The sequence below is a fragment of the Lolium rigidum genome, chromosome 3 (genome assembly GCF_022539505.1).
Source record: "Lolium rigidum isolate FL_2022 chromosome 3, APGP_CSIRO_Lrig_0.1, whole genome shotgun sequence".
NCBI lineage: Eukaryota > Viridiplantae > Streptophyta > Magnoliopsida > Poales > Poaceae > Lolium > Lolium rigidum.
The window spans coordinates 40,957,159-40,977,020 of NC_061510.1; the positions used below are offsets into that span (position 1 = coordinate 40,957,159).

The 19,862-nt window shown below is 46.5% G+C and overlaps 1 protein-coding gene across 4 annotated transcripts; it reads left to right on the top strand.

Moving 5' to 3' along the window:
* Positions 1-817: 817 nt before the first annotated feature.
* LOC124701492 (enoyl-CoA delta isomerase 2, peroxisomal-like) lies at positions 818-13,890 on the top strand. 4 transcript variants are annotated; one of them, XM_047233563.1, is made up of 3 exons: positions 1,620-1,733; positions 7,806-10,333; positions 10,406-11,223. In XM_047233563.1, exons 1-3 carry the CDS (start codon positions 1,727-1,729, stop codon positions 10,619-10,621), a joined length of 2,751 nt encoding a protein of 916 aa, XP_047089519.1. In that variant the 5' UTR covers positions 1,620-1,726; the 3' UTR covers positions 10,622-11,223. The 4 variants fall into 4 exon arrangements, with proteins under 4 accessions (XP_047089520.1, XP_047089521.1, XP_047089519.1 ...); XM_047233564.1 differs by lacking the exons at positions 7,806-10,333; positions 10,406-11,223 and adding an exon at positions 13,651-13,890 and having other exon boundaries at positions 818-1,733; XM_047233565.1 differs by lacking the exon at positions 10,406-11,223 and having other exon boundaries at positions 818-1,733; positions 7,806-7,917.
* The last annotated feature ends 5,972 nt before the right edge of the window (positions 13,891-19,862 follow it).

Below are 19,862 nucleotides of genomic sequence, written 5' to 3' on the forward strand. Positions count from 1 at the left end.
AGTATTATTGTAAACCAATGCACTTGGAACTATGCGTTTCGTTTCTATGCTGCCTGTAGTATTGCCATTAGCTTATACGCTGTACCGGATCAAAATCTTTTCAGCTCTTCTTTTGGATTGACAGAACGTGCAAGTTGCACACATAAGTTTGGAGTCATGGATAAGATGGTCATAGCCATTTCCTCTGGATTCGCTGGTGATGCAAGCTTTGCAACTGGCTGAATTTAGTTTTTATTTTACTTCCTCCATAATTTATGATGCATATTAATTTTGGCCAAAGTCAAATTTTATATATAATATGTTATTAACTTCCATAATACCAAATGCATATAAAATGAAAATATATTTCATGTTGATTGAGTTATTGTTGTAGATGAATATTACTCCTATCTATAAATAAATGATCAAGATACGTCTAGACAAACATGCTGATTCAGATACGGAGTAGGAGGGAGTATTTTGGAGGGAATCAAAGATCATAGTTAATTCTGGTTGTTGAACTGATGAATCATGAAACCGACAGGTACCCGAAGCTGGGAACTGGTCCAGGTTTGTAGTACCGCTGAACATTATCATAAACAAAATGTAATCATCTAAAGAAAAGCTTATCCACAAATGGCAGCTGTTGGTGGCTTCGTTTGTGGCACGAACGTTCAGCACAACGTACCCTGCTTCGTCTGATCCTGAGCCGATGCATCGGTCCTTGCGTCAGCGGTGACGCCATCGATGATGTCTCCGGCGGGCCGTAACATCGTCGAGCTACGGTGGATAGTAGATTCCGATTAAACTGCCGCGCAATTCGTCGGCCGGTAAGAAGAAGCCGGCCGCCGGCTCGTGGAGTTCTCCGCTGACGCTGCCGGTGACGCCGCGCGATAAAACCCACACGCAATCCCCGTGTTCCGGTGGCAGGTAAACTTCGTCTCTTCCGCACGCCACCAAACCCAACACCCAACTCCACACACAACCCAAGGCCGCCGCCGCCCACGATGTGCACGCTGGAGCAGCGCGGCCGCGTCTTCGTGCTCACCCTCACGGGCGACGGCGAGCACCGGCTGGGCCACGCGCTCATCGCCTCCATCCGCGCCGCGCTCGCCTCCGTCGCCGCGCAAGCGGCCCAATCCGGCCCGGGGGCGGCCCTGGTGACCGTCGCCGAGGGCCGCTTCTTCTCCAACGGTCTCGACATCGGGTGGGCGGGCACCTCCCGCGCCAGGCTCGGGGAGCTGGTGGCCGCGCTGCGCCCCGTGGCCGCCGACCTGCTGGCGCTCCCCATGCCCACCGTCGCCGCCGTCACCGGCCACGCCTCCGCCGGCGGCTTCCTCCTCGCGCTCTGCCACGACTACCGCGTCATGCGCGCCGACCGCGGCGTGCTCTACATGAGCGAGGTCGACCTCGGCCTGCCCCTCCCGCCCTACTTCGTCGCGCTCTTCCGCGCCAAGGTCACCGCCGCGCACGCGCTCCGCGACGTCCTGCTCCGCGGCAGGAAGCTCCGCGCGCCCGAGGCCAGGGAGATGGGCCTCGTCGACGTCGTCTGCCCCGGCGCGCCCGAGACCGCCGCCGAGGCGCTCAGGCTCGCCGAGGAGCTCGCCGCCAGGAAGTGGGACGGCGCCGTCTACGCCTCCATCAGGGTCTCCATGTTCCCCGACGCGTGCAGGAAGGTTGGGATTGTTGAGGAGAGCGATGAGGACAAGGCCAGGAGCTTCGCCTCCAAGCTCTGATCCAGGAAGAGATGAGAGGTCAGTCCCTCTCTCTCTGCACCTTTGTATCCCCACTCTCTGATGTGTCTTCGAATGTGTTTGCTGAATTTACTGAATGAATAAATGGCATTGTCACATTGGTTAGTAGCTTACTTCCCGCTGGTTGGTAGATTGTAAATGAACCTAATAATTATAAGTACTCCCAAGTATTCCTGTGGTTTCGGTAATACCTGAAAATACAATTCAGTTTGAGCTGCAGCTGTAGTACATGACACTAACTCGAATCTGATTGAGATCGTCACTAGTCAAAGCTTAGCTATTGTTCATAATCTATCTGATTTGAACGAAACGAACAATACATTCCACAAACTGGGACTAACAGCTACTGGGTTCATTCTAAATGTCCTTTGGCTATTCTTTTTTTTTATAACTCCAAGTTAGAGATGAAGGCGGCACTACATGTGTCATTTTCCATCTGTCAGCAAGGCGATTGTAATTTTAGTATACTCATACTCTGTACAGCCTTGTGAACTTCGCGATTCCAGTGCTCGTAAATCTCTTCATTGCCTACTGGTCAGTACTATACGTGCTAATCCACAGTCGAGATCGTGTGTTCAATTGCCACTGCCGTCAGTTATTATTTTTCTGGCCAAATAGAGTTGTTCTTTGATTCAGTATAACAAGCGTCAGCTTCTGTAGTGGTTCGGATTCTTCTACGAGGCTGGGTCGAGGTTTGTGGTTTGGTCCCCGTCCGCCCATAATTATTGTTTTTCGCCTTTCGGTTGAAGCATCGCTAGTGAAGTGCTTTAGCACGTCAGATGGGAGGCTGTCCTCTGAAAAAAAAGATAAACACTTGATTTCATAGTAATTTGAACAAAATGAAAAAATAATATGACAGATGGATCCTACATGAATACATCTTCGCAATCACCGGCCTAAAATTAAAATCAAACATAGCTACAATGGGCATGTACATACTCAAAAATGTTGCCCCGTGACGTTTTTGTGACAAATTGACCATTTTGTCACACATTGATGGGTTTTGAGGACCTCAGGCAAGCTGTGACGTTTTGGTCCAGAATCAGTGACATTTTGCAAGTGTGTCACGGATAAAATGTTATAGACCACCACATTTCTTTAAGTGTGCCCAGGTCACGAGACAAGACAGGACGCTGGTGCCTCTCCGTCGCCTGGCGCCCCTTTGTCGCGTATCAATCAGTCTCGTCACGATTTGACCATCCGCTGCTAGTAACGTGCTAGCCCGAGGCCTTTGTTGTATCCCCTTTAGTTATAAAAGGAGGACCATGGCCAGGCAGTGAACGGGGGGAAAGAAAGATGGAAGATAGAGGATCCATGGGGTGAAGAGCCACAGTTGGAGAAGAGATATAGATAGATAACTCAGAGGCTCGAATAGTAGTTCATCCCTTGACAAGAGCTCCCGGCAAGGAATACCCCCCGCCCCCCTGTAAACTCCATGCGACTTCATTCATCAACAAGCAATACAATCAGACATGCATGCCATGGAGCTGTTAGCCTTAGGGAGGCCTGAACCTTGGTAAAACCTTGGTGTTCTTGTGCTCTTGCAGTTTGAGAGAGACACCCCACTGCCGAAAAAATGAAGGGGTTATGTGTTACTCCTGATGTCCGTGTATCCGCACACGACAGCCAGCTCTGCTGTTTAGTCTAACTTTGAGGCCATCCCTATTGTTGAAGTAAATGGTACTCCGGTTATTGTTGAAGCAAATGGTACTCCGGCTACTACTACAGGTTCAGAGGTGTTTTGATGTACAGTCTGAGCTTGGTGGGTAGTTCTTCCGCTAGTGTGCATGTCTGGGCCCAGTGTGGGCCTGTGGGGATATGGTTTTCTTGCCTGTTAATTTCCTTGTTCTGATTCAGTTCATTGGTGCTATGTTATACACTTCTCGGCTATGTTTGCCTGTACCTTTTCCTGACTTGTGTCAGCTTATGGATGAAGAAGATTTTGAGCTTGCCTGGCCTAGTGCAGTTTCTGTCGGAAAGCTTTGGTAACGCAGTTCTATCTCTTGTTTGGGGTTATGCTGAACTGATCACAATCAATAGGATCATCTATCCTAAGAAGAGATCTTGGGGATAGCCCTCGGTAACCTGCTGTTATACAAAACTGGTCAGCTGATTTGCTTTGATGATGTGCAGAGTTTGGCGCCAAGCTCTGACATTAGCTGAGTTTTGGGCTGCTTGATGTTGCTGAATCATCGGCATCTTCTTCGGAGGTGGAACTGGCACAGCTAGGCTTTCTGGAGACGCAGTTAGCCGATTTGTCTGAGGGATAGTACTCTCAGGACCATTCTAAAGTTGTCGATTTTCATGTGATACCTGATGAAGCTTAGTTGGCTGTTCCTGCTGCTCAAGTGGTGCTGAGACGTGGGGGTGCAAGTAAGAGTGTAAGACAGTGACACCATCGACCCAAACTCAAGTCCGTCGTTGCACCAGGCACCATAATGCGTGATATAAATACCAAGAGCTTGTAGATATCAGGCGCAAGGCTTCTTCAGTTTCAAAAGCTTCTGACGCCTGCATTTCTTCAGATAGTTATGCAGCGAATAGGGATCGAGCAGTGCAGCATAGACCAAGAAGACCTCACCGAGGAGCATTTGCTCAAGGGGCCAATCTGAATGACATTGCCACATTTAACAAAATAATTAGTTACTTAGGTCTTAGGTCTCATTGAGCTCCAATTTTGGGATGTTCTTACACCTGGAATAACATGCAACTGGACCCTCTTCTACTTCAGTTAGACTGGGTTTTCACATCTCATGCCTGGTCCCTAAAATGCCCCAACACTGGTTAAACATCTTGCTAAACCTACCTCGGATCACGTGCCATGTGTTGTGTCAGTGGGCACTTATATCCCTAAAGCGCAAGTACTTTGATTTGAGAATCATTTGATTCGCCAGGCTTTCTTGACAAGGTGAAAGTGTTGTGGGATATTAACTGTCCTAGGGACAGTGCAAAAAAGCTTATCAGCAAAATTCAAACTCCTCTGCAAAGGATAAAGCATGGAGTACTAATTTCTCGGTTTTGCAAACGTTTATTCATAGTTGCAATGATATTATGTTACTCTTGGGATGGGTATGAAGAGGAACATGCCTTGCATCTTTCGGAATGGAATTTTTAAAATATAGTAAAAAAAACCGGCTGCAGCACCTTCTGCTCTGTAAACAAGAATACTGGCGAAAACGGTGTACTGCTAGATGGGCTCGGCTAGGAGATGAAAACACCTCGGTCTTCCACTCAATGACAACCATTCAAACTCCACCGCTTCCTTGCAGAGGGAGGATGGATAAGTGGCAGAGGATCATCATGAAAATGCAGCAATTCTATGTCAGACTGGGTCTTTTGGTTCCCACTTCTCATAGTCTGAACTTCGCACAATTCTTTACTCCCTTGAATAACCTGGCTGATTTGTCTAGTCCCTTCACTCATGAAGAAATTGACAATGTGGTTGCACACATGTCATCTGACAAGTCACCAGGGCCGGATGAGTTCTCAGGTTTGTTTCTCAAAGTATGTTGTCGATTATAAAATATTTTTTACTGTGAGTTAATTTACAGAGTATCTAAGATATGATTTTACCACCAGTGTCATGATTTCTGTGAGGGTACAGAGCATCTAAAATATGATTTTTTTACCACCTCTATCATGATTTCTGTGAGGGTACAGTTAATTTACAGAGCATCAACGAACTCGTTCATTACCTTGATCTCAAAGGTTCTTTCGCTAAAAGGTGCAAATGATTATCAGCCCATTTCATTACTAAATATTTGTCTTAAAGTGCTTACAAAGCTACCGGCTAATCGTCTTCAAAATATAATTCTTGATTTGGTCCATGATAACCAGTATGGGTACCTAAAAACGAAAACTAGACAGGACTGCATGGGATGGTCGAATGGGTATTTTGCACCAATAAGAAATCTGGTAAAGAGGTAATCATTTGAAACTAGATTTCGCCAAGGCGTTTGACACCGGTGGAGCACCAATCAATCATGAAAGTTCTTGCATGTCAAGGTTTGGATGATAAGTGTGGCTGCGTTGGATATGATCATGTCTACTGGTACATTAGCAGTGTTATTGAACATGTACAGGGAAAGAAATTTTCTTGTCAGCATGGTGTTTGCCAAGGGGACGCCCTTTCTCCGATTCATTTTGTGAGTGTTGCTGAGCTGCTACTGCAGTGCATGGTGAATCCGCTATCTCAAGAGGATACTCTGCAAGCTCCACTTCCAATGCAAAGGTTTGTTATTGGTGAAGCGGAGCATGTCATTGTGACCAGAGGCCGAACCCGTTGCAAAGTCGGAGAAAGAAGCAATTTAGCATGCATAATATTAATGTCACGTGAGTAATATAATTGGAAAAAAGTCAGAGCTCCATGCACGGATAAGTTATTTTAAACAATTAATTGTGTTGGTTGCACGACGAATAAGTCATGCTTGCATAGCTGGTGGCTAACCGGTAACTAATCTACATACCGATTGCGAACTGAGAGAGATGCTTGAACTAACACACAGACCGACTGGGTTCTGTCCAAAAGATGAACAAAGCATGCCATGAACCACACCCACACATCAGGCCTCTATCCAATAAACTACTCCCTTAGTGGGATAGCAGCTGCTGCTGCTTCTTTTTTTTAGACGGAAGGCACAACGTGTGCCCGGCTTTAAATTAATAGAGCCCGATGGCGCAGGCGGCATCACACACAAACACTGGGGATACCAGCTCTAGTTTTACAGCATAGCCTCAGGCTACACTTGAACATAAGTTTAAACAAAGCAGCACGACATGAAACTAAACACCAGATAACTAGGGGGCAGACATCTAGGTAGCTGGGGTGGCCGTCTCCTCATAGGACTTCTTCAGCATCTTGATCAGCTCGTCGAGGGGAGGGAGAACGTCAGGCTTGATTAGTGGCCTCCACTGCTGCATAAGTATCATAGTCTGGTAAGTACAGGCAGCAGGTTGTCTAGGGAACTTAGCTTCAATTGTAAACTTATTCCTCGTTGTCCATAGCACCCAGCTAATGGCAGCGAAAAGAATCCAAAGAACCCTTTTTTGTTTTGCCTGAAAAGTTATTCGAAATAGCACAAAACTCAGCAAAACACGAAGGGTTCAAGGTAACGGCTAAAACAGAACGAACCACACTCCACATGAATTGAGCCAAAGGGCAAGCAAAGAAAATGTGGTCAATGTTTTCAGCCTGGCCGCAAAGAGCACACTGCCCATTAGATGGACCATTACGCTTTTGGATCGGCCTCTCGCCAACTGCCAGATAAAGATTTTGATCTTGAGGCAGCCTCTCGCCAGCTGCATCTTCTTTAGATGTAGATCAAGGCATTTGTTTGTTTTAAGCCACATGCAATAATTTAGTCAGGAATGAGGTGGATACCACATCCAGCTGCTTCTAAATTTTTCATGCTGTCTTCTTGTTGTCCTTCTCCAGCAAGAGTAGTTTCGTTTGTCAGCAGCTCCTCTAGAACCGTTGGTGTTTAGCAGCAGAAGGCTGCTCCCTCTTGAATCTTGATCAGCTCCGTTCCGATCGATATCTTCCAACTACAACCAGCGGGCACTGTTTTGTCTGTACTGATCTATATATTGCTCCCTCCTTGCAAAAGGTTTTCCATGAAATTCAGAGAATTATGACATTCTACATTGGACAAAGCACATACTTTGGAGCTTTACAGTCAAAAAATTCGTTTGGAATTAAATGAAATTGTTTTCGTGTATACAACACTCTTTGCGGAAAAAATAAAGATTTGTTTTATTTCAGTACGACAGCAGACAAGAAAATTTTGGCTATCAAATCAAATATAATCAGGCACTATTTTTGTTTTCTCATTTGGAAATTAGTCTAGAACATATGTCATATAAATATAGATGATTGATTAGATCATAATACTTACATTAGTTATCCACAGGATACGCATACTTCTAATTGTGTTAAAACTTAAAGTAAAGGCAGTTATTTTCATTTATAGAAAATTAGAGACCTGCTTAACACTGAAAAATTGGTCTTAATATACTTTTCTAAGACCTCGAGCCTGTACTGATTTGGAACATACCTTCATTTGCTCTTGCCAGCAATCCCCATGTCTCAGATTTTGCATGTGCTACTCTCCCCAGTAGTCGGCGTCTTTGCAAATGAGATATGGAAGCCAATTAAGCGGCACTCTAGCTACTGTCTGAAACCCAAGACTAGTGTTGGTAGACTAGCAAAGGCTACTACATATTTGAAAGACGCCAAAGACACTATTGAGGAGAAAATTCAACTGGGTGAACTCCAGAGCAAAAGACTCACAGAGCAAGCACAACGGTGGATAGATAGTGCTCGATCAGCCGTAGACGAATCGTACATGATCAACAATAAGTATGAGGGAAGGAAAATACATTTCTTTGGTTGCTCCTGGAATTGTTTCTTCAACTATAGGATTGGCAAAGCTGCTGCCAAGACGAAGAGTGATGCCGACGAGCTAAACAAAATAGTTCCACGGGATGGTAGTATCTTCAGTTTGCTTCCCCCAGTTGGCAGAGAGCTACCTCTGCCACCTAACATTGTGGGGCAGACTGAGTACAGAGACAAGATTGTTGGTGACATCAAACAAGGCTGCACCATGAGTTTCATTGGGATATGTGGCATGGGAGGTGCGGGCAAAACAACTCTACTTAAGCAATTAAACAACGTCTTCAGCGGCGCTGCAGAAGCGCATGAATTCGATCATGTCATTTATGTGGAAGTAGGTCAGCAGCAACATCTGAGTACAGTCCAGCACAATATCGCAGCCCAGCTCGGCCTGGCATTGGGACAGGATGAAAGCTGCATGTCTAGATCTGCATCCATTTACAACTTCTTGAAGGAAAGGAGGTTTCTGTTGTTGATAGATGACCTCTGGCAAATGCTGGACCTAGTCAATGTTGGCGTACCACAAGGTTCCACACAAGTTGGCCCTCGGAATAGGCAGATGGTAGTTATCACAACACGTTTACAACATGTCTGTCATGGAATGCAAGCGCATGCTCATGTGATTGTGCTACAAAGGCTAAAGTCTGACCAAGCGTGGAGTCTCTTTGAAGTAAATGCGGGCCGCGATAAACTAACCAACAGTAATTCTCAAATCAAAGGCTATGCCAAGAGGATTGTGGAAAAGTGTGGAGGCCTCCCACTAGCTCTCAAGATAGTTGGGCAGGCTATGGCATCAAAAAGAAGTGAACATGAATGGGAACATACCGTGATGTTGCTTCAACAGTCTCAGTTCCACAAAGTTCCAGATGCAGGAAGTGACCTATACCATGTACTGTATGTTAGTTATGACCAACTGCCAGATGAGAGGACGAAGCAATGTTTTCTTTTCGTTGTCTTGACTACACATGATTGTGTGTATGTGCCATATACAATAGATTTTTGGATGAGCCATGGATTAATAGTTGACGATGGTGATGTCAGGAACAACTATTTGAGAGGACACTCCGTTCTTGGGTGCTTAAAAAGAGCTTGCCTGTTGGAAGAACATCCTAGAGGGGAAAGTTATGTGAGGATGCATGATATCGTCCGAGATCTAGCTCTTTGGATTGTAGCAACCCAACAAGGAGATGGACCAAATAAGAACTGGCTAGTCCGTCACCGTGGGGAAGAGGTGGAGCCACAAGAGTGGAGCAGTAGTATCGAAAGAATTTCCCTTAGGAACAAGAGTGATGTTGCCATTCCTCATGCTCGCAGTTGTGCAGCTCGCCTGTTGTTGACTCTGGTACTGGACAGAAACTTGAGGATTTGCAAGGTTCCTACAGGCCTTTTTACAAGTACTCCATCTCTCACTCACTTGAGTCTAATGGGAACTAGTATTCAACAACTCCCATCAGATATTGGAGCATTAGTAAACTTGCAGTACCTTAATCTTTCGGAAACGCCACTCCAATTGATCCCAGTGGAGCTGCAGTTCTTGAAAAGTTTGAGGTACCTATATTTAGGATATACAGATCAATTGAAAACTATCCCAGATGGGACCATATCTGCACTAAGTCTGCTGAGGGTGCTTGATATGTACAAAAGCGGTCCTTTTCCAGAGGAAAAAACACGGGCATACATTGAGGAGTTGGAGAGTTTGGCATTCTTACAATTTCTTGGCTTCACGGTTACTGATTGTGAGTCCCTTCACAGAATTTTCAACCTGCCCTTGAGATTTCTTGATATACAAGGGGTTGAAGGCTTGCGACGTCTCCATATGTCACCTACACTCGTTAGCAAAACAAGGGCATGCCAGCTTGATACCTTAGCATTGTATGGAATAGAAAGCTTGGAGAGCTTGCTGATAGGTGAAACGGATATGGATTCAGACTGGTACTTTAAAATCCTTGATGAGCTCCGATTGAAGAACCTCCAAAATCTGAAAAGTATCGTATGGAAAGGGGTGGTGCCTCATCTTTGCCTTCCTTTACTTCGTACGCTACAGATAGAAGGCTGCCACAGCATCAGGACAATCACATGGATCAAGCAGTTGCCCTGCCTAGAGGAGGTATATGTGGTTGATTGTTATTCAGTGTTGGAGTTAGCGAGTACTGATGATGACGAAGGACCCTTGTCATGTGCTGCCACGGCTCCATTTCCTCGTCTCAAGGTACTCGGACTAAGTGTTCTCATGAACCTGCACAACATATGTGATGACACACTCTCATTCCCGTGCTTGCAGCGCTTGGTTGTGTACGAGTGTTGTATGCTGGAGAAACTGCCAACCAGGTTGCTAAAAGAAGAGAGTGCGCCACTCATACTCGGCAAAAATGACTGGTGGCAGAAACTAGGTTGGGAGGACAATAGCGTGAAATCTACTTTATTTCCATTCTTCAGGGAACTGCCTGCATATTTTCAAGGAAGTATGGCAGAAACCTATAGTGCATTACATACATAAGCTGAAGCTATATTTGCTTTGACTCCAACAAAAAAAAAGGAATAGCCAAATCACTGAAATCATGGATCCGAGCGCTGCAGCGCTTGCCTCGTTTCACAATAATAGTCCGAAAAGGGTTATTACCCTTGTAATACAAAAAATCACTCGCCGCTTTGTACTAAAAACAAGAAAGACTAAGCAGCATTTGTCGTGTATGTGCTTGGCTATACAGTTAGCTTATGCCAGCTTTGCACAATTGCATATTTGCATTACCTGTTCTTGTAAAATTCTGTATTAAGATTGAAACTAGCTATGTATTTTCAAGTTGTAATATGTATTGCCCGTGACTTAATCACACTGAGTCGACATGAAATTTCCAAGACCGCCAACAAGAGAGATAATGAAACCAAACAAGCCAAAATATGAGCAGAGTGTGCAATGAACAAAGTTCGATTAGCTAAAAAATTCAGACAGAAAATCCCTCAATTACTGGCGTCCAAGAAGGCAAGAACCAGTCATCGCAGAGGACGAAGAAGACCTCCGGGGGCTTGCGGAGGTCGGCTCCCTCCGGGTGGGTGGCAGTGGAGCTGTGGATGGCCGGGAGAGACTAGGAATGAACGGCGTAGCAGCAAGATGAGGGGAACAGGCTCGATATTCAGACGTAGGAGACAGTTCGGAGGGATCGGCCAGAGAGCGCTGCGGCGGAAGCAGTGCTTATGGTGGCTATTGCTTCTGCGTGTAGAACGATAGAGAGGGAGAGAGATATAGGGAATATGTTGGATGTTGTATTGAGCCTCTCGGGCGAGTATATATAGGCGTACAGGGATCATCTTGGAGTGCAAGGCAAGACACGAGAGTCCTATCTCTATCCTAGACTATCCGTTTATACGTACACGGAATATATCTCTAACACTCCCCGCAGTCGTAGCGGGAGCGTCGTGAACAACATGAACGACATGGACGGTCAGACTGGAGATAAACCGAAGTGGACCCCAGAAGGCTAACACTCCCCCGCAGTCGTAGCGGGAGCGTCGTGGATGATGTCACGTCGCGGATGCTTGTACTATAGAAGAAGCTGAGGTGCTCATGCGAGATGATAGTCCTTTGTGCCGATGTCGAGGTAGCCGAGAGCGTGGGTGCTGCAACATTGGTCGGGGTAGCCGCGCGAGGGGATGCCGTGGTCGATGTCGTGGTCGGGTGCCGGTGTCGAGGTAGCCGCACATGAAGCCGCAAGCGCATAGTGCGCGAGGAGAGTGATAGAGACGCGTCGAGGCAGTCGTGGAGGTTGTCGATGCCGAAGTCGATGTAGTCCGAGCCGTCGAGGACGAGGTGCTGCCCTAGTTTTGTCAGAACTAGGCGCACGTCGGGGACGAAGGCATACTCCGGTTTTGCCAGAACCGAGTACGCAAAGACGAAGTCGGCGACGCGGTCGAGACAGTCGTAGAAGAGTCGATGCCGATGAAGACGTTGTCGAAGCCGATGAAGACGAGGCGATGGCCCGACCTTGCCAGGCTCGGGGACGCGTCGGGGACGAAGGCACGCGTCGGTGTTGCCAATACCGGGCGTGCGAGGGAAGGGACCATCATGGACCGCGAGGTCGTGGTGGACGGAGACGTAGAAGGCGGCGAAACCAGCGGTGACCGGGAGTGACCATGCCTGGATGCCTAGACCGTAGAGGTGGTCGGCGAGGCCTGCGACGACCGGAGTGGTCATGCGGGGTACCTGTGGAGGTGCGGCGGCGGTACTCGAAGTTGGCGAGGAGGAACCCGGCGGCTTGACGTAGACCTTGCGCTGACGGTGGCGACCTGCGCCGATGGGGCGGCGCGGTACTAGCCTGGAACGTCGGTGCGCGGGGACAACGAAGTAGACTGCGTGCGGCAACGTCTCGGCCCGAGGGGCCGGCGTAGCTGCAGGACGCGAGTCGATGCAGCGGCGGGTGGCCACCAGCAACGTACACGCCTTGGAAGGCGCGTCGGAGGCCGGTAGCATGGACCAAAGACGGCGGCGCTGCGGTCCGAAGGGGCGACTCAGCGGCAGCCCGTAGCTCGATCGGTGGTAGGCGCGTGCTCGGGGACGTGCTTGGCGGAGACGTGCGCGCGGTCTGTTGATTAGACCGACGGTGGCGCTACGCGCACCATGGCGTGGACGACGCGCATATCGGAGTTGATTGCGGCGTTGTCGGTGTAGTCCCGGGCGATGTCGGCGAAGACGGACCGGCGATGGAGACCGTGCAGGCGAGGGCGGCCGACTGCGACGCAAACGGCATCCCATGTGCATCTCGTGTAGCCATGCCCCACGGTAGATGGAGGCGGGCCGGCCGAGGCGGAGACGACGCGGGCGAGCCGGCCGCGGCAACCTACCAAGGCAGGCGCTGCAGCCAGCCAGCGAATCGACCGCGGTGGCCGGTGTAGGGCGCATGATGGGGAAGAGCCGGTGTAGTGTCGATGCCGAGGTTGAAGTAGAGGCGCGTGGGGACGGCGGCGGTGGGCGACTCAATCCGATCTATGATCGGCAAAACCAAAAAAGAAAACGCCGGTCGAGCGACCGGCAGAGCAAAAAGAAAACCAATCTAGGGATTGGAAAAAAAAGACTCGAGGACAGCGGATCAACGGATCAGCGGACGAACCCTCATAAGGGTTGCGCGGCCCCCGGAGTAGATCATGGAGATCGGCCTCCCAGGGGGCGGCACGGCGCGGAAGCTTGGGTGGCGGCTAGGTTAGGATCGGCGCCGCTTTGATCCCATGTAGAACGATAGAGAGGGAGAGAGATATGTGGAATATGTTCGATGTTGTATGGAGCTCGGGCGAGTATATATAGGCGTACAAGGATCATCTTGGAGTGCAAGGCAAGACACAAGAGTCCTATCTCTATCCTAGACTCACGGAATATATCTCTAGCACTGCGATCTGCCTTGAAGGAGAGACGTTCATTTACAGCCCTGCTATGTGACATTAAGCAAACAATTAAATTTCGATCTCTGCTAATTTATAATTTACATACGATCCTTCTTCAAGCTTCTGAAGCAATCTGGCTTTTTTTTATTTCTGCAGGGTTTCTAAAGAGCCAGGATTCTCTCTTAGTATTCTGCATTTGTACATTGATCAGCCGCTGATGCTTTGTATGAAGCATGAAATATATACTTCTGTAGACCTTGGAATTTTCTTGCTTTGAAAGTGTGAAATAACAACATGCTTGTGTGTGACTGTTCTACTGATTATCTCGCTGGTGCTACAGTGGGAAACGTATTTACAAATTGACATATGATGTGCCTGAATACACTTTTTTCCCTAGGATATTGCCTATTGGAACCATAAGAGCATGTTTGACAGGAGGTTGTGAATAGCTTAAGTGACCTTCTTCATCCAAATTGAAATGTTGCAATCTACAAAAGATCAACAAGCGTGCAGTTCATGTTGGACTGTTGTGTATATGGGGCTTATTAGGAATATAGACCAAATCTCAGGGAAGGGAAACACTACAAGCGAAAGAAACTCCCAGTTTCAGTCTAAAAGCGCACATGTTGCAGCTGAAGAAACTGCGAATGGTTAAATTGTTTTCCCAATGTCTCTCATACCGGAGGGTGTGATTACATTCTTAAGTTTCTCTTTTAGCGACATATAATTTAGTTGAAGGGATAAAAAAAATCCTACACAAGGCAAGAACATAATATGGGCAAGAACTTCATGTGCCACCCATTGCGTATTATCCTTCAAAGGTATATGTAGGGAGACAAAATGCTCACTATGCATCACAAGCAGTTGTGGCTTGATTCAATGCATGTATTTTTTTCTATTCTCACTTGCTAGCTTCACTTCATGGGCCACTAGTTGCATGTTATCCTTCAGAGATATATGTAGGGAGACAAAATGCACACTGTGGATCACAAGTAGGTGTGGCTTGACTCAATTCATGTAATTTTTGTAGAGTCTATATTTACCTTAATTGCCCCGATACAGTGAATAAAGAGAACTAGCTTCCATGGATAGATAGATTGATGGTACCAAATAGTGGCTAGGGCATTATGAAATGTTACAATATCTCTTTGCAGCTTTGCATCCCCAATCTCTGATGTGTTGACCTAGGTGCTTGCTGAATTGTCAGAACAAGGGACATTGTTGTGCTACAGGGGGTATTGTGCTACTGGTGGACTGAAGCCAACTATTTGCAATATTCCTATAATTTGGATGATACCAATAAGAATCCATTAAGTTTAAGCGGCAGTTGTAATGCTTGATACTAGCTCTGATTGAGATCATAACTACTCAACCTGAGCTGATGTTGATAGTCTATCTGGTTTGGATGAACCATATCAGGTTAACATAATACACAACTACATGGTTCATTGTAATTATCATCGGTCATTGTTTTTGATACTTCCAATTAGAGATGAAGGCGGCACTACATATGTCCTTTTCCATCCCCGAGCAAAACATTAATATCCATGCTATTAATTTATACTATACTAATACTCTCTACATCGTTGTGAATTATGTGATTCAAGTGCATGAAGATTTGTCAAATTCATGCCTTTGGTTCATTACGTTATCCTCTTGTATTTTTTTACTACAAACTAGTAAATATGCCTGTGCGTTGCTACGGGTCAATCCGAGTGCTTCTGTAGCTATCATCTAGTCATAGTGCTTTTTCTCGTTCCTTGCAAGAGGAGGAGAGATAACCCAACAAAGTTAATTATTGTTGGTATAATAATGCATATTAAAAGTACAAATCATCTCGAATAGTAGTAGATATTTTATGTGCTACAAATAACGCAAACATTTTGTAGACAACTCAAACTTGTCGAAAATAAACAAAGAGGTGAACAAAATTCATCGAAAGAAAAATTCATCAAGCCCTTCCCTGTATTTAGGTCCCAAAATCATACTGTACACATTTGCATTCAAAGGTGTCGATCAAACATAATGCACTCCACAATATTCAATTAGTAGATACATCTATTTTATCATTAGTATGTAAAAATACTCCATAATTTATAGAGTAGAAGAAACCAACCATAATTTAATTAAAAACAAAACCATCAGACTAATCCTTCGATGCTGATCTAGTAACCAAGACCAACCGCGGTGCAACAATGGGGCCACAACAAATTCGCTCGGACAATCAACCACAACAAACTGAATTCAGGCTCTCTGAGACGCATCACATGATATATTTAGCTTGGCCACAATAAAATATAGGTATCCACGGCATAACACACGCCAATAAAATCTGATCTCTGATATTTGTAGTATACTTGCAGAATTCAGTCGTAGGTGCAGGCGTACAGCAGAAGGCAGCACGGCCTGTGCATCGCAGGTGACAGTGCACCCTGCTGGCACTGATTTGTTGCAAACTCACAGACAACAGGAGGCCATCCTCGACAGGTGCGCCGTCGTCCACCCGCGCTACGCGCGCCAGACCGGCAGACCACCCTCACCAGATCGGGTTAGGGACAACGGGAGGAACAGTAGTCGAGCACCAAGAGGGCGACGGAGGGCCGGCATTGGCCCTGGATGCGAGCTACTTGACGGGACTGAGAGTAGCAGCCCGGCGCGCGCAACGTGGTAGAGATCCACGGCAGGCGACGATTTTGCCGTCGGTGCTATCCGATGGTAGTGATGAAGATTCAGATGAAGTCTGAGAATTTGCAGAGCGCTTGCTGTGAAGGTTCACCCTGCATGTGATCGTGCAGATCACTTGTTCCACGAGTGAGTCCCCATATTTGCCAATACTCAGCAACATCACGTCGGGAAGACCTCCATGGGAACGGCCCTGATTGTTTGTGCTTGGTGACGGTGACGCAGCGCTGGACATGGACGAGCGGATCCAGCTCCTGACTGCAGGTGTAGATGAAGGTGTTGCAGCCCAGAAAGAAGCGGATCCACCTTCTCCTGCCGGCGTAGATGAAGGTTTTGCAGCCCAGGACGAAGAGCTTGTTCGTATTTTGCGTGTCGCTCTCTTGGTCGACAGTGAACACACAGAAGCGTCCTGTAAAACTTGCTCGCATCGCAACCGAACCTGACGAATCGTCGTCAGGACTTGACGCAGCCGGCGGCCAGCGACAGGGCGAGGCTTCTCGGGGCCACGTCTTCCTTCTTGGTGGGTGACTTGAAGAGGATGATGTCGATGGGGCCCTCTTCGACGAATTTTGTGAGGAGCAGAGGAACCTTGCATGTCCCTGCGTACCAGTACGTGGCCGGCGGTGGTAATCAAACAGATCGAGCACAGCGTGCTGCTGAGAGGAGAGGTAGTCCGAAAAGGATCTCGGCGGCTAGGAACGTCTCCATCATCCCGGCGGTGGCCGTGTCTCCGCTATGTCTCGGCGCGTCGTCCACGTCGCCGAGCATCTCCGCTATGGCGCGGTCTTGCCGATCCCTCATCCATGCATCATCAACTCTCGTGGACGATGGAGCTCGAAGCTGGCGGCGAGGAATCGTTTAGATTACGGGCGATGTGCGGCTTTTATTGAAGCAACCCAGGTCACGATGGACTGGACTTCACGAAGCAATCCAGGATCGGGATGAACTTGGACTTCGTGATGGACTCTATTTCGGAAGACGTAGTTCCGCTAGCGATGCTAATTGGTCAAACCCAGACCAGATATGCGAAGAAGCAAGAGCAGCGTGCGGCCGAACATTATCTTATTTAGCGGTGGCAATCTTGTAATTTAGATTGAAAATCAGGGGTAATAACTGACGGACGAACAAGAAACCTTATTTTCTTTATTATTAGGTATAGATTTCTAGCATTTCTAGATGTAAAGTCGCTCATGATGATATGCTAATATAAATCATATTGATTATAACTCCTAGAACCATGTTATCGTGGTTTTCGTGGGCATAGTACGGCCTCTTTTTGAAAACTTGGTTTCTCGCCTCTCGGCATGTCATCTCAGAGTTGGCGATGGGCCGTCTCTAGCTCATGTCAAGGAACGGCGGTGATACACATGATGAACATTATATGGACTCTTAGACTCGTAGCTAACCATTGTCTTGAACTTCTGTGCTTGTAACCGACAAAAGAGATCAACGCGCGATAAGGAAAAAAGTACTGTAAGTCGATTGTAATTTGCATGCGACATTTCCTATGTCAATGTCTTGGACATGGTCGAGCCAACCGGTCCCACCCCACATTATGCAGGTTAATTTGCCACTACTGAAGTAACTTCTGAATAACATTGCATGATCCCAAATATGGCGACCTAGGGCGGGAGCTTCAAGAAAAACGTGTGTGCTTCTTTATTTGTCGCTCGCTTCTCATGTCTATAATTGTGATATCTTGAAATTATGAAGTTCTTAGATCGATCGCATGTGTGAGGTCCATATATATAATGTCCCATTGGCCATTGACCTACGTCAGTGAATTAGGCCCACTTAATGTTTTAACGTTTATTCTAGGACCAATCGTTTCATAGCTGATTAGCTAAACCAATAAAGAAAAGGCCCAAGTTCCTGTCTAAGCATAAAGCTTCGTCCTCCTGTGTCCAACCTATTTTACGAGAAAAATACACGACCTGTTGTAATGACGCCGCCATAGAAGCTCCGCCGCCACTGCTGCACTGCATATACCTTAGCTATTTTAGATTTGGCCCCCCTTGGTTTTGTGGGCCCAGGGCGGCCACCCCTCCCGCCCTGCCCCAGGGCCGGGCCTGGTTGAAATGAGCATACGGTTTGTGTTGCCATGTTCATGTAACCCTCAAGCATATTTGAGCATCTTCGAAAACCTAATCACAGTTTATGTTAACCTTGCAGTTCATATGACTAGGGATCGATGTTGATCGTTGGTGAGAATTTGATATGCTAAAGCCAACTATTCCATGGACGTCAATTCGGTAATGAACTCCTGTTTTGGGGCATTGAATGCAATTTTTATATCTGCTTATTGTGATATTTGTGAAGAAATTGCTCCATCTTTTTCTTGCAGCAAACATTTTCTGATGTTACAATCTCCGAACAGAAGGCAACATACGAAACATTGATGTTGTATTGTGTTAGAACTCTGCCTAGGGGGTTAGCCAAGGTGTGAGGCCATGCTGCCACATTTTTTTTAAAGTTATATAGTAGGTTTTCTCACTATAGTTTTTATAAATTTTCAAATAAAATGTATGATACAAACAGAGATAGAGAGCCCTGGAAAAAAAAGCTAAAGCAAAACCACATCTATGCTAAATATAATATAGGAAAGAGGTCACCTAGTCCTTCATGCCAACATAAGATCTCATCTTTCCCTTGTGTAAAAGCAAGGACATCTCCTCTATAATTTTATCTTAATGCGATAAAGATTAGGGGAGGAAGGCCCTTGAAGATAAAATCACTCTGGTTGGTCCAGATCACCCAAGTGATCAACATGATGGTCTCTAAGAGAAGGGCTGCCCAATAGCTTGCTTCAGGCTAACAGTAAGTTCATGGATCCGAACTTGATGAGCCTGCAAGATGCCAAGTAGGGCACATACATTGCCAACACATGACTGCAAATGGGTATTGGAAAAATAAGTGGTTCCTTGTCTCGAGGAAGGGGAATTATACATAGCATAAGTGCAATCAGGCAGAAATAAATTCTTCATATGAAGTAATTCTTAGTATCGAGCCTATTCTGAAGAAGGAGCCAAAAGAAATTTTATGCTTTAGTTGACATCATGTTTTTCTATCCTTCTGTGCTTGTAGTAAATAAGTTGTTTAGGGTTCAAGGAGACCATGTAGACCGGCCACTTGACAGGTATGTCCCTTGGACCAAATTGCCCTCCAGTCTGTTTTATTTTATTCATTTTGCCAGTTTTAGATATCATGATTTGTGCATCTGTGGGTGTGCAATCGCACATCTTTTTTAGTTGTGCATGAATTGAACATGAAATAAATAGATCGAGAATTAAGTTAGTTTGAGGTCGACCTAGAACTAGTCACGGCCTATTTTATTTGTTGACAACCTTTTTATTTGGCAGATTTCAAATGCCTACATTTTTGGCCGGAAAGTTCACCTCCTCTCGTGGGTTTTTTGCTGCGGCGACGCAACTCGGAGAGTGAGTAGCTACTTGTTCCATCTCGGGATCTGCTCTTCATGACTAGCAGCAGTGCAACACCTTCAGAAATATAACCAGGCAGCCAGGGCAGTGGGGGATCCAGAGGGTGGACCACCCTCAGATTTCTACATATAGCCTATATATCATGGAAAAAAGTATAACTAAATGAAAAGTTACACTGTTAACCACCATGGCATGTTGAGCTGGATCCGCAGTTGTAACCAGGCAGTTACCCACCCACAGGAGCCA